General features: G+C 38.6%; 1 protein-coding gene across 1 annotated transcript in view; it reads right to left on the bottom strand.

Moving 5' to 3' along the window:
* Positions 1–15,334, bottom strand: part of LOC150077761 (diacylglycerol kinase theta-like) — a 517,440-nt gene that overhangs the window by 75,599 nt on the left and 426,507 nt on the right. Inside the window, exon 14 of the mRNA XM_090385344.1 lies at positions 11,275–11,459. Within this exon, the coding sequence (XP_090241470.1) occupies positions 11,275–11,459 (185 nt within the window). The remainder of the gene's footprint in view (positions 1–11,274; positions 11,460–15,334) is intronic.

Raw genomic sequence — 15,334 nt, 5'->3', positions numbered from 1 at the left:
AACCACCCCCAAGTCCCTTTCATTCTCTACCACTGTCAGTGTAGTACCACAGAGTTGATACGTTGCTGTGGGGTTGCTGTTTCCCATATGTAGTACTTTACATTTATCAATGTTAAACTTCATTTGCCACCTCTCAGCCCATCAGCTCAACCTTTCCAGATCCTGTTGCAGCAGCACAGTGTCAGTAGGGTCCTTGACAACCCTGCCAACCTTCGTATCGTCTGCAAACTTGGACATTAAGCTTGATATACCATCATCAATATCATTTATAAATACAGAAAACAATAATGGATCCAACACTGAACCCTGAGGGACTCCACTAATAACATTAGTCCAAATTACAGAGTCTGAAGACTAGGCATCGGCGAGGTGATCTGATAGTGGTGTATAAGGCTTTGAATGGCTTGGGCATGCTCAATGCCGATGGGATTCTTCCTCTTGCTCAGAATAATCACCTGAGAGGGCATAAATTCAAATTGAGAAAGGACGAATGTCGGATAAATGTACGGAAATTTGCCTTTAGCCAGCGGGCAGTTGGTTTGTGGAATAGACTTCCATCACTTGTTGTTGAAGTTGATAGCCTAAACAAATTTAAGGCTCAGCTGGACAGGTATTTCAAACGAACGAAAGGGTTAAATGGGAGTAGTGGTTGTGTTTTTCTTTGTTTTTTTTTTTGGCTGATGCTGAATAAGCTTGCTTTCTTGCATCATATGCCTTTACTAATGCTAATGAGCAGTGTCCATTGATTACCACTCTCTGTCTTCTCCCCCTCAACCATACCTTTATCCATAGCAGCTACTTGCCTCCAATGCCACCCTGCTCCAATTTGTGCAGCAGTCTTCCATGTGCAACAGTATCAAAAGCCTTTCTAAGATCCAAGTATATAATATCAAAGTTATTCCCTGCATCCAGTTCTTTTGTGACTGCATCATAGTATCCAATCAAATTGGTCGGGCAAGACTTCCCCTTAACAAAACCATGCTGTGTCCGAGCTATAATTGAAGTCTTGTCTAGATGATCCTGCAGTGCTTCTTTAACCAGTGCCTCCATTAATTTTCCTGGAACAGAAGTTAAACTCACAGGTCTATAATTATTTGTGTCAGCCTTTGATCCTCCTTCGTGAATTGGGGTCACATTTGCACATCACCAGTCTGTGGGTACCTCCAATGAGTCCAAGAAAGCTCTCATAATAATGGCCAAGGGTTTGCTTACTTCCTCTGCTGCCTCCTTTAATATAACTGGATAGATCCCATCCACCCCCGGTGCCTTTCTTGTGTTTATCTTCAACAATTTCTCCTTCACTTTACTCTCAGTTATTACAAGTTTCTCTAGCTTACTGCCAGAGTTGAATACACCTCTGGCATTCCCCTCGCTGAATAACTCTTCATGTGTGAATGTCGATGCAAAATATTCATTTAGTTTGTTAGCTACCTGAGCAGGATCATCAACAGCTGACCCATCGATATCAAGTGGACCAATCTGATTCATCCCCTTCCTTCTAGAGTTTACATAAGTAAAGAACTCTTTGCTATTTTTCTTTGCATCCCTTGCCAAGGATTTCTCGTAATCTGCCTTCGCTTGCCTAACCTCCTTTGTAACTTGGTTACGGATCAACTTATATCCATCATAGGCCTCTGTGTTACGTGTTAATTTATATGTGTCCCATGCATTTTTCTTCTCTGCCATATGTCTCATTAGTTCATCTGAGCTCCATTTAGGCCTAAACCTTGAACAATATTTCTTAGTTGGTATGTAAAGCCTAGTAGCTTCCAAGGTAAGTTCTTTGAATGCTTCCCATTTTGAATTTAATGTTGGTAACATCATCAGTTGGTCCCACTGTATAGAATTTAAATACTGTCTCAGTCCATCGTAGTCGCCTTTACGAAAGCAATAACCCTTCCCTTTATCCCTAATGGTAGTTACCTCTGAGTAAATCCCACTTCTGCACGCTGTGATCACTGCCACTTAGTGGTTCATTTATCTGCAGATTCTTAATGCATGAAGAATCACTACTGATAATCAAATCAAGAGTATTACTCCCTCTAGTTGCCTCTCGAACATGCTGATGTAGAAAACAATCATCCAATAAATCCACAAAAGCCTTGCTAGTGTGTGAGTGACCAGCCCCAAAATTCCAGTCAATATCTGGGAAATTAAAATTTCCCTATTAGAAGGCTCTCTGATTTACTGGCCCACTCTATTTCCCTGTACAGTTTCTTATTATACTCATCAGAGTCATTAGGCCTATAGTACACTCCTACTCTCAATTTTTTGATCTCCCAATGCTTATGTCACACCAAACTGACTCGACACTGCACAGTCCAGCGATGTCGACTGGCTTCACTTCCTTGGATTTTATGTGTTTCTTAACTAATAGTATAACCCCTCCTCCCTTCCTACCCTGTTTATCCTTTCTGTAGACGTACTCCCCAAATTCCAGTTCTGCATTCCTTATATCTGTGTGACACCACATCTCTGAAATCCCAACAATATCTGCCTTTGATGTTTTGAGCAATATCTCGAATTCATCAAATTTATTTACTAAACTCCTAGCATTGGTATACATGCACCTGTTTCTATTCTTAGCTACCCTAACACAACCCATGTGTTTACTTGTACCGCAATGACTCCCAGCAGTCTCTGAAATATCCTGCACCTTGTTTTTCAGGCTTCTGCTCATTCCAATAGAAGCAGTGCAAGAATCTCTTTCACCTCTGCCAGTGGCTACTGTTAATCTATTAGTTTTTGTCTCCCCCCAAGCTAGCAATTTTTCAACCCACCTAACTCTGCCTCGATAGTATCAGCAAATATTCTTGCACCCTTTCTATTTAAGTGTATCCCATCCCTGTAGAAGCAGTCTCTCCTGTTAACAAGTACAGTCGAGGCTGAAAAAAATTCTACCCCTTGAGCCTTGCACAATCTTTCCAGGGCCGAATTGATTGACAAGGCTCTCATCATATACTCCCTCCTATCGTGTCTGGGCAGAATTGCAGACACTTTCAAATTCGACTCTAATTCACGGCTTTTTTTCAACAGTGACCTGTACTTGTTAAGTAATTCTGCCGTTCTCCTACTCTTGATATCATTAGTGCCAACGTGTACAACTATATCACCTTTTGTGCCCTTAAAAGATGATATCCGCTCTACATCATCAACCTTTGCCCCTGGCAGACATACTCTGGTCCTGTTCCACCTATCCTTTTTACAAAGAGTGTTCCCCGTGTCCCTGACAATAGTGTCACCAACAACTGCTAGTTCCTGTGGGACCAGTGCATTCTGCCTTGGGGGTTGCCGCTGTGTTGCATGATGACTAAGTGCAAGCATTGGCATTGATGTGGGCAGCTGAGTGCTTGATGGGTCCTCAATTTAGTTCCTTCGAGGGCATCCACGCTGTCCTTCAAGCTCTCATATAGGCCCATAACAATGCTGAGTTGTTGCCTGAGTTCGATACACTCCTTGCATCGCGCACACACAAAGACATCCCCCATTGCAATATCATGTCCCGTACCTGAATGCTCCACAAACATCGTGCAAGCAGTGCATTTTAAAAGGCTGTGATTCAGAAGGCAACTGCCCCCCTCAGTTCTCCTCTGAGCCACAGTACTTCCATTAGCTTGAGCCTTTTGCTTTGCTGCTCTGGTCTGAGTCATGATTTCTATTAATTTCAATAAAATTTCAATTTCAGTTCAAAATTATAACTCTAAACTTGTATCCCAACACAGTTATAATGGTTTATATATTTTTCAGTGTCAAGTATTAATTATCTACGAGTTTCCTTTATATAACTTCCGTATCAGTTATATATTAGGCCGCCGTAGCCTAGTGGTCAGGCGCGCGGGTGCATAAGTACACGTGCCTTGAGTGACCGTGGTTCAAGCCCGTGACTACTGAATACGGTGCTGTTTCTTATAATCTGTCTATCTTGTGAACTCCTCTGACCGTTTAGTCGTCCCTGAGTATAAACAGAAAATTTATTTATTTATTTATTAATTAATTATGTTACGTTTGTAATCTAAGTCGTTATATGTATTTAGTTAAAAATACAATTTAATTGACAACGAAGTTCAACAAGTTTAATAGATTCTACTGATCAACTGACAATATTATAACCTATACTATACTAGCACTAGCTATGACAATGGCGACAAGTTACGAACGGGAAATCTACGGACGCTTAAGTATTAATTAACTTTCAAATCTCGCTGTCTCAATTCAGAATAAACTAACGATTCTTAGTAGATCTATAAGCTACTTACAAAAAATAATTTGATGTAAAAAATATTCAATAAAGCAGCTAAATATGGCTAAAAAACTTCTCGTTCAGCGGAGTTGCAACTTGTAACACGTGAATTTGATACCCTTACCGATACTTTTATGCAATTACGAGTAAAGAATAAATACACCAGATTAATCAGAAAATCACAAACTAATGCTATACTACTAAATTTAAATCAAACATTTTAGAAAAATAATAATTTCAAATCAATAAATAAGAAAAATCCACTTAGCGGCTTTGAACACGTCTGGCTCCTACTAGCCTCGCCAGCAGACCAGGTTCATAGCTGAATACAAGCAAAAAAGATGCAAAAAAAGAATACAAGCAAAAAAAAAAAAATGCCTGTTTTGCTAGATGAAAAAACCCCCAGTTTCTGAAAAAAACCTTGCTATCTACATCTGAGACCAACTAACTCAGCCATGGAGTGAAAAAGTCTATTAAAGGTGCTCATGTCATTGATGGGATTTGAACCCAGGCCTTTTCCACCTGCTGTGGGGAGGACGGTAGCGATAACACTGTGCGGCATGTGCAAACTAGTTATGCAAAACATTTGCTCAGGCACTGTCTGCAGTAGATGGCGAGAAAAATTTGATGTTAAGACACTTTTGGAAATCTTACAATATTTCCCATGCTATCTTAAACATTAAAAAGGCCTGGACGGAAATTACTAAAATTTGTTTAAATGGCATATGGAAGAAAATATGCCCATGGCACGTAAAAGGCTTTGAAGGATTTGAAAAAGACAAATCATACGAAAAGCTTACAGATAAGATTGTAACGTTTGCAGAGCTACTTCAGTTGGAGGTTGATGCCAAAGACATTGAGGAGTTAATAGAGGAAGAAGAAAAGGAGTTATCTAACAAAGAACTTATTGACATACAAGCAGTGATAGTGAAAGAAGAAAATGCTGACAAGACTCAAGATGAACCAAATGAGGAGCTGAGATGCTTCATCACCAGAAAGACAGCAATGGCGAGGTTTGAGAAGATGGATCCTGACAGCGAATGATTCTTAAAAGTTAAAAGAGGGGTAAATGATATTAGCATTAGCAGAGACATATGATGCAAGAAAGCAAGGTTATACAGAAATAGCAAAAAAGAAAAAAAAAAAAAAACCACTTCGCTATCTATTCGTTCCAAATATTTGTCTAGTTCTGCCTTGAATTTATTCAAGCTATCAACTTCCACAACAACAGATGGAAGTTTGTTCCAGCAATCAACTACCCACTGGCTAAAGGAAAACTTCCACACATCTATTCTACAACTGTCTTTCCTCACTTTGAATCTATGCCACCTCAGGTTTGTAATCTGAGCAACAGGAAGAATCCCATCACCATTGAGACTGCTCAATCCATTCAATCGCCTTATACACCTCAATCAGATAGTCTCACAGGTGCCTAGTTTCCAGAAGCTGCAATTTGCAGAACTTAAGCCTTTCTTCATAAGAGCACCCCTTTGTTTCCCTCACTAGTCTTGTTGCCCTTCTCTTTACTTGTTCTAGCAACTCTACATCCTTCCTAAAATGATGCTTCCAGACCTGTCGCAGTACTCAAGGTGTGGCCTGACCATTGCCTTATACAAGGAGATAATCACCTCCTTATCCCTGATAGCAAAATTCCTGTATATCATTGACAAGACTCCATGATCTACTCTGGCAGCCTGTCTACACGTCCGAGAGAACTTCATATCTGACTGCACAATTACCCCCAGGTCTCTTTCATTTTCCACTACCTGAGTGTAACATCACCCAATTGGTACATTTCTCTGGAGTTACTATCCGCATGCAGTACTTTGCATTTGTAAATATAAAACTTCAGTTGTCACTTCTCAGCCCATCTGCCCAACTTTTCCAGATCCTGTTGCAGCAGCATACTGTCATTACTGTTATTAACAACCCTGCCGACCTTTGTATCATCTGCAAACTTTGACATTAAGCTTGATATATCTTCATCAATATCATTGATAATTATACAAAACAACAATGGACCCAACACCAAAACCTGATGGACTTATATGCTTGCTTGCAACAAAGAAACCTATGAAGAAAATAAAAAAGCCACCATCCAGCCAGTCATCCATTAATGCATTCTTTCATAAGGTTGAGTGGCCGACCCCTTCTAAATCTCCACAGCCTTCAACCTCCTCAGTGGCATACTTATCAAGTTGAAGATGTTGATTCTGGCAACGATACTCGAGGGGTTAAACTTGCTGACATTATGCATGCCCCCCCCCTTTTTTTTTGTAATTTTATAATTTTGAAATTTTTGCAATTGCACACTTTTGTAATTTTTCCTGTGCATGAGATAAAAAAATTGAATAAATAATTCTATTTACATGTTCAACGAACATTTCTTTTTTGCTTCCATCAAATTCAGCGAGCGTGCTGCATAAGCATTTAGGAAAATTTAGACACGCAAAATTTGACTTACATAGACTTCTGCTGAACGCAACTCTTACGTAAATTGGGGAGTGGCTGTATAACAAAATTATTTTTTGCATCCAGTGCCTTTGTGGCTGCATTGCAGTATCCAATCAAATTGGCCAAACAGGACTTTCCCTTAACAAATCCATGCTGCCTGAACTATAACTGCTGTCTTGTTTATATGATCCTGCAATGCTTCTTAAACCAATGACTCCATTATTTCCCTGGAACAGAAGTTAAACTAATAGGTCTGTAATTACTTGTGTCACCCTTTGATTCCCCTTTGTGAATTGGAGATACATTTGCACATCTCCAGTTTGAAGAGACTTCCCCCTGAATCTAAGGATGCTTTCATAATTATAGCTAAGGGTTTGCTTTCTCCCTTTGCTGCCTCCTTTAATATAACTGGATAGAACCCATCCACCCCAGGTTCCTTTCTTATGTTTAACTTCAACAATTTCTCCTCCACTTTGTTCTCAGTTATTACAAACTCATTTCACTCCTGTTAGAGTTTAATAAACTTCTGGTCTCCACTTCCCTACAGAATTCCTTATGTATGCATGTAGATGCAATATACTCAGTTTGTCGGCTACCTGATCAGAATAATCAACAGTTGAATGATCAATATCAATCGGACCAATCTGATTCATCACCTTTCCTCTGAGGTTACATAACAAAAGAAGACTTCGCTGTTTTTCTTTGCATACTTTGCCAAAGATTTATCATAATCTGCATTAGCTTGCCTAACCTCCTTTGTGATTTGATTACAGAGTAGCTTATATTTACCATAGCCTTCTGTGTTGGCTGGAAAAAAAAACCGTGTGACAGATTTTGAAAAAGTGTGTAGGCATCTGTGCCCCGAGGGTGTTCTATGGTCAGTTTTTGGTTTGTGAGGGGAAGAAAAACCTCATAACTACAGGCCGAGATTGACTAACTCAGGATACTGAGCAGAATAACTCACGTGTAATGCCAAACTGACAGCAGTTGGAGTCGAACCCAACACTCACAATCAGTACAGCCAAACACTCTGCTACCAGGCCCCAAGTTATTATAGGCCTAATGACTGTGATGAGTGTAACAAAAAACTTATAGGGAGAAACTGAGTGGATTTTCTGGGTTGGTCACTCCCATAGTAGCAAGAGTTATGTAGATTTATTGGATGACTGTTTCCTACAGCAGCATGTTCGAGAGGAAACAAGAGGAAGCAATACTCTTGATCTGGTTATAAGCACTGATTCTTCATGCATTAAGAATCTGTAGGTATGGACCAACTTGGGTGGCAGTGATCACAGTGTACTAATGTGGAATTCAATTAAATAGATACTACTGTCAAGAGTAAAGGGAAAGGCTTTTGATTTCATAAGGGTGACTACAGTGGTCTCAGACAGTTTTTATATTCTATGCAGTGGGACTAACTGATGATGTTACCAAGTATAAATTCAAAATGAGACGCATTCAGGGAAATAATCATAGATGCCACTAGTTTTTCATACCAACAAAGAAATACTGTTCAAGGCTTAAATGTGAATGGATGTCATGTGAACTATTGAGACACATGGCAGAGAAGAAAAGTACATGGGATGCTTAAAAATTATCAGGTGATATAGAAGCCTTTGATATATTAGTCCATAATCAAGTCACAAAGGAGGTTAGGCAAGCTAAGGCAGATTATGAGAAGTCTCTGACAAAGAATGCAAAAAAAAGTAGCAAAGACTTCTATGCCTATTAACTGCAGATGGAAAGGGTTGAATCACTTTATGTCCTCGGGTTAACTGTTGACTCTGCTCAGGTGGCTGACAAATTGAATAGGTGTTTTGCATCTACATTCACATACGAGGAATTCTTTAGGAGAGTTTATGCCAGAAGTTTATCAAACTCTAACAAGGCACTAAATGACTGTGATAACTGAAAGGAAAGAGAAATTGTTGAGGTCTATATGGACAGAAGATGTGCAAATGTATCACTAATTCATAGGGGGGATCAAAGGATGACATGAGCAATTATGAACTTGTTAGCTTAGCATATGTTCTTGGGAAAATAATGGAGTCACTGGTTAAAGAAATAATACAGGACCATCTGGACAGGAATGCAATTATACTGCAGTCAACATCATGGATATTTTAATGCACAGTCTTCTGTAACCAACCTAACTAGATATTATAATGCAGTAACAAAGGAACTGAATAAAAAAATAATTTTAATACAATATAATTGGATTTCAGGAAAGCTTTTGATGCTGTTATACATAAAATACTGATGTACAAACTGGAGCAATATGGCATTATACTGTTACTGCTGGGGATAAAGGGATGGTTAAGTGGAAGAAGATAGAGACTGGCTATCAATGGCGTCACCCAGGGTTCAGTGCTGGCCTCGTTTTCAATATTCATTAATGATATTGATGAAGGTATATCAGGCTTAATGTCTAAGTTTGCAGATGATACAAAAGTCGGCAGGGTGGTAAATGACAATAATCAGAGTGAGCTACTGCAACAAGATCTAGGAAAACTGGGTCGATGGGCTGAGGAATGGCAGTTGAAATGTAACACTGACAAATGCAGGATACTGCATATGGGTAGTAGTGGCAATCCCAGAGTAACTCATCAACTGTGTGGTACTATACTGACAGTAGTGGAAAATGAAAAAGACATGAGAGGTATTTGTACAGTAAGATATGAAATTCTCTGGACAGTGCAGACATGCTACCAGGACATCTCATAGAGTACTTTTCAAGCAGCAATAAGGAGGTGATTATCCTTTTGTACAAGGCCATAGTTAGGCAGCATCTTGAGTATTGTATACATGTCTGGAGACCTCACTTTAGAAAGTGATGTAGATCTGCTGGAATGGGTGCAGAGAAGGGCAATCAGATTGGCGAACAGAACAAAAAAGTGCTCTTTCCTACAAAGGCTTCAGCTCTGCAATTTGCAGCATCTGTAGGCTAGGCACATCAGGGTGATCTGATTGAGGTATTGAAAGACCTTGAATCAATTGAGCAAGCTGAATGTGAATGGCATTTTCTCTTGCTAAGACTACACACGAGGGGAGGGCATAAATTTAAATTGAGGATGGTTGTAGAACAGATGTGTGGAAGTTTGCCTTCAGCCAGTGGATGGTTGATTGTGGGAACAGGCTTAAATTTGTTATTATGGAAGTGGATGGTTTCAATAAATTCCTGGAAGAACCAGACAATTTCTTGGAGGATATGGATGGGTGATGTTTGCAAGTTTTTTTTTTTTTTTTTTTTGGCTGATGCTATATAAGCTTGCTGTCTTGCATTATTTGCCACTATTACTACAAATTTTGTGAACAAGTGCTGAAATACTTTCATGACCCAGAGCTTTTGGAGCTTACTTAGCATCAAGACTGTTCAAAGTTTTTGTAACATCCTTTTAATGGAAGAGATCACTGGAGGTATTGAATGGAGTATACCGGGAATGGTAGTGGTTTACCAGCATCATCAGTCCAAGAGATAGAAGAAATAGAAGAAAAGTAGGATGCAAGCAAGTCAACTTTATCTTTAGCTAATAGGGCAATAAAACTATCAGATTTTAATGGAGGTGGGAGTAGAGATGGGCAAGAGTTGCATCCAGTAGCTTTGGCAAGGGACCAGAATGCACACTTACTGTTTGGACAAGAAGCAAGTTTTATACTCTTAGCGTGTTTAAAAATCTAGTTTGGTCTGATTAATAACTGCTCTTACAACTGTTGTGAGCATTGGTGTTGGCAAAAAATGAATCTGGAGAATTTAGATGCAAGCCAATTGTGATATGCAACATTCTTATCTTGAACAGTCTTAGCACATATATTGGAAAATCAAAGCTTAGATAAAGGAGGAGATTTTAAGGTGGACTGTGGAATAAAGGATTTCATCCCTACAAGAATATATCAATGATACGATTTGAGTAATTATTGACATCAGAAGATTGAAAACAGTAATCCAACCAAAGAAAAGAAGAATAGAAATCTTGAAGCTTATCCTATTTACAAAAGAGTTACCAATCCCAATATGTTTGGGTCTAGTGGACTATCTAGCAACCAGCCTGTGAACACCATTTTAGAGCTGCATCTTTGAAATTTAAGGAAGATTGGACCTTGCTATGATGCTCATCATGATCTCAAAAGACATCAATCATACTGCATGATGGAAGAGATTCGGGGGTTGCTGAAGCTTTGTTCTGGAGACGAAACATAGGTTTCACCACTAAATTTTAGCCTCTAATAAGCAAAGTGGTGGTATTGCGATGGTTGATGAGAGTCGTCTACCACCTAGTATTTACATTTAAACTGTTATTGTAACATACACAGACTTCCATAAATTAGCATTAACTCTACAATTACAGTGTATATTAATTCATTCTTATAACAGGAATCCCATTATTATTCAAGTTCACTTAAATTTTTAGTCATTAACTTGTACTGAACTTGTTTTTTAGCCAGGAAAAATGGAAAAGGCAAAACATTTTTCTTTTTGTATTTTTAAATAAAATATAATTTGAGAATGTAAAACAAATTTTTAGCACACAAACAAAAGTGGTACGTACATTTTTCTTATGTATATATTCATGTTTACTTACCCTTATACCCTCAGGAATCATTTCTGGAATGAGATTCGGTAACAATAAAACTAATAAATTCTTATCTTCATAGCTTGTTTCCCTCAACATGTAAAAAGCTTTAACGGCAATGTCTGCGTTGTCATAGGTAATAATAAGAGAACCATATTCATAATATATTGGGCCTATTTGCCTAAACTTGTATGCTGAAAAAAAAAAAAAAAAAAAGCAATTAATGAATGATACTAACATAATATAGATGCACTAAATTATTCAAGTTCACCTAAATGTAGGGCACTGTTAATATTAAACAAATATTACTATGCAAAAATATATTATAGCACTCTAAAATAATAATAATGGTTCATTTTATTGGGTCTCAAAAAGAAGAATGGAGTGTTGAAAATCCAAATATAATAAAATAAAATGCAACAATCCAACATCTGAGCAGACTAGTCAGCACACATTTCATTGTGACTTATTTTTATTTATTTATTTTTTTTTTATCTAGAATGATGATGTGCAGGATTAAGATTTCACATCACATGGCATAAACCTTCTTATTATACATAATTTATAATTAATTAGTTCCTGACTGATTTTGATTTTATTGGCGGCAAAATGACTGCGGTTATACTGCACCAAGAAAAGATTAAAATATCAACAAAGATAAATTCTTTGTTGACGAGATAAATACCTCGTCAAATTGTTATTTATATATATATATATCCGATAATTCAAAATAAAACAAAATAAAAACATAAGCCAGTAGTATGGCAAAAATGTAGAGCAAAAAATTAACATAAAAATAACGTAAAATAAAATAAACCAAACAGGAAAGGGAAAGTAAAGGTAATAAGACAAACAGTAGCCGATTGTACCCTATATAATTTAGCACTTTAAATCCAATTAATAAAACCGATGTCAAATTTAAAATAATGCCAATTATAATATGATTTAGCGGTACCCCACTCGAAGGTACCAGTTCAAAAAACTTGAAATATCACCAAAAAAGGGTTAAAAGAACTACTAAAAGCAAAACAAAATATCAAAATAATAGACTGACCATTATGCCCCATATCGACAGAGGACCAAGAGGCCAATAATGGTCATGGAATCGCTGCATTTCAATCGTCATACAAATCGTCGCAAAGGCGAAAAGATCGAAGAACCCAACCACCCATTACTCCTCCGATTATTTTATGTTAAACTTTAAGCCATTAATTAAATATATATATATAAATAATGCCTGATATATATATATCAGGCAGTATAAGTTTAAAAGTAAATTATCCAATTTATATATGTGTATATATATTAATAGCTTGTAAAAACTTAGCTGCTAACACGTGGTCATTGTCTGATAAAATCTGACTGAGTGTATAAGGCTCAGTCAGATGACTAAAAGCGGTAAAATACATATTGCGAACATGGGTAAAGTTAACGCAATCTATTAAAATATGCTTTAATGATAAAATGGTGTCGCAAGACTCGCACATAGGAGGGTCATCCGCCCGCAGCAGAAACGAATGTGTCAGATGACCTGTGTCCTACGCGAAGTTGAGCAAAAACAACTTCCTCGCTCCGATTCCTGCGCAGACTGGACTGCCATGTTTCTATTACTGGCTTTATCTGGTATAATTTATTTGTTCTCTCTCTATGCATTAGCAGAGGCATTTGATGCAAGAAAGCAAGCTTATGCAGCATCAGCCAAAAAAAAAAAAAAAAAATCCACTTCACCCCCTCTGTTCGTTCAAAATACCTGTCCAGCTGAGCCTTAAACTTATTTAGGCTACCAACCTCCACGACAAGGGATGGAAGTCTGTTCCACCAACCAACCACCCGCTGGCTAAAGGCAAATTTCCGCAAGTCTATCCTACATCTGTCTTTCCTCAATTTGAATTTATGAGCTCTCATGTGATTATTCTGAGCTAGAGGAAGAATCCCATCAGCAGTGAGCATTCTCAAACCATTCAAGGCTTTATACACCTCTATCAGATCACCTCGCTGGTGCCTAGTCTCCAGACACTGTAATTTGCAAAACTTAAGCCTTTCTTCGTAAGAGCACCCCTTTGTTCCATTCACTAATCTTGTTGCCCTTCTCTGTACTCGTTCCAGCAGCTCTACATCCTTCTTGAAATGAGACCTCCAGACCTGTATACAGTACTCTAGGTGTGGCCTGACCATTGCCTTATACAAGGGAATAATCACCTCCTTATCCCTGCTGGAAAAATTCCTGTATATCATTGACAATGCTCCATGAGCTACTCTTGCAGACCGTCTGCACTGCTCAGAGAACTTCATATCTGCCTGCACAACCACCCCCAAGTCCCTTTCATTCTCTACACTGTCAGTGTAGTACCACAGAGTTGATACGTTGCTCTGGGGTTGCTGTTTCCCATGTGTAGTACGTTACATTTGTCAATGTTAAACTTCATTTGCCACCTATCAGCCCATCTGCTCAACCTTTCCAGATCCTGTTGCAGCAGCATAGTGTCAGTAGTGTCCTTGACAACCCTGCCAACCTTTGTATCGTCTGCAAACTTGGACATTAAGCTTGATATACGATCATCAATATCATTTATAAATACAGAAAACAATATTGGACCCAACACTGAGCCCTGAGGGACTCCACTAATAACATTAGTCCACGATGAGCAGTGTCCATTGATTACCACTCTGTCTTCTCACCCTCAACCACCCCTTTATCCATAGCAGCAATTTGCCTCCAATGTCACACTGCTAGAATTTGTGTAGCAGTCTTCCATGTGCAACAGTATCAAAAGCCTTTCTAAGATCCAAGTATATAATATCAAAGCTATTCCCTGCATCCAGTTCTTTTGTGACTGCATCATAATATCCAATCAAATTGGTCAGGCAAGACTTCCCCTTAACAAAACCATGCTGTGTCTGAGCTATAACTGAAGTCTTGTCTAAATGATCCTGCAGTGCTTCTTTAACCAGTGCCTCCATTAATTTTCCTGGAACAGAAGTTAAGCTCACAGGTCTATAATTACTTGTGTCAGCCTTTGATCCTCCTTTGTGAATTGGGGTCACATTTGCACATTTCCAGTCTATGGGTACCTCCCCTGAGTCCAAGGAAGCTCTCATAATTATGGCTAAGGGTTTGGTTACTTCCTTTTCTGCCTCCTTTAATATAACTGGATAGATCCCATCCACCCCGGCTGCCTTTCTTGTGTTTATCTTCAACAATTTCTCCTCCACTTTACTCCCAGTTATTTCAAGATTCTGTAGCTTACTGCTAGAGTTGAATACACCTCTGGCATTCCCCTCGCTGAATAACTCCTCATGTGTGAATGTCGATGCAAAATATTCATTTAGTTTGTTAGCTACCTGAGCAGGATCATCAACAGTTGACCCATCAATATCAAGTGGACCAATCTGATTCATCCCCTTCCGTCTAGAGTTTATATAAGTAAAGAACTTTTTGCTGTTTTTCTTTGCATCCCTTGCCAAGGATTTCTCGTAATCTGCCTTCGCCTGCCTAATCTCCTTTGTAACTTGGTTGCATATCAACTTGTATCTATCATAGGCTTCTGTGTCATGTGTTAATTTGTAAGTATCCCATGCATTTTTCTTCTCTGCCATATGCCTCATTAGTTCATCTGACATCCATTTTGGCCTAAACCTTGAACAATATTTCTTAGTTGGTATGTAAAGCCTAGTAGCTTCCAAGATAAGTTCTTTGAATGCTTCCCATTTTGAATTTGCTGTTGGTAACATCATCAGTTGGTCCCACTGTATAGAATTTAAATACTGTCTCAGTCCACCGTAGTCGCCTTTACGGAAGCAATAACCCTTCCCTTTATCCCTAATGGTAGTTACCTCTTTGAGTAAATCCCACTTCAGCACACTGTGATCACTGCCACCTAGTGGTTCATTTATCTGCAGATTCTTAATGCATGAAGAATCACTGCTGATAATCAAATCAAGAGTATTACTCCCTCTAGTTGCCTCCCGAACATGCTGATGTAGAAAACAATCATCCAATAAATCCACAAAAGCCCTGCTAGTGTGTGAGTGACCAGCACCCAAATTCCAGTCAATATCTGGGAAATTA

The sequence above is a fragment of the Mastigoproctus giganteus genome, chromosome 11 (assembly GCF_048544385.1).
Source record: "Mastigoproctus giganteus isolate SK-2022 chromosome 11, ASM4854438v1, whole genome shotgun sequence".
Classification (NCBI taxonomy): Eukaryota; Metazoa; Arthropoda; class Arachnida; order Uropygi; family Thelyphonidae; genus Mastigoproctus; species Mastigoproctus giganteus.
This window is presented reverse-complemented; position numbering and strand designations above follow the sequence as displayed.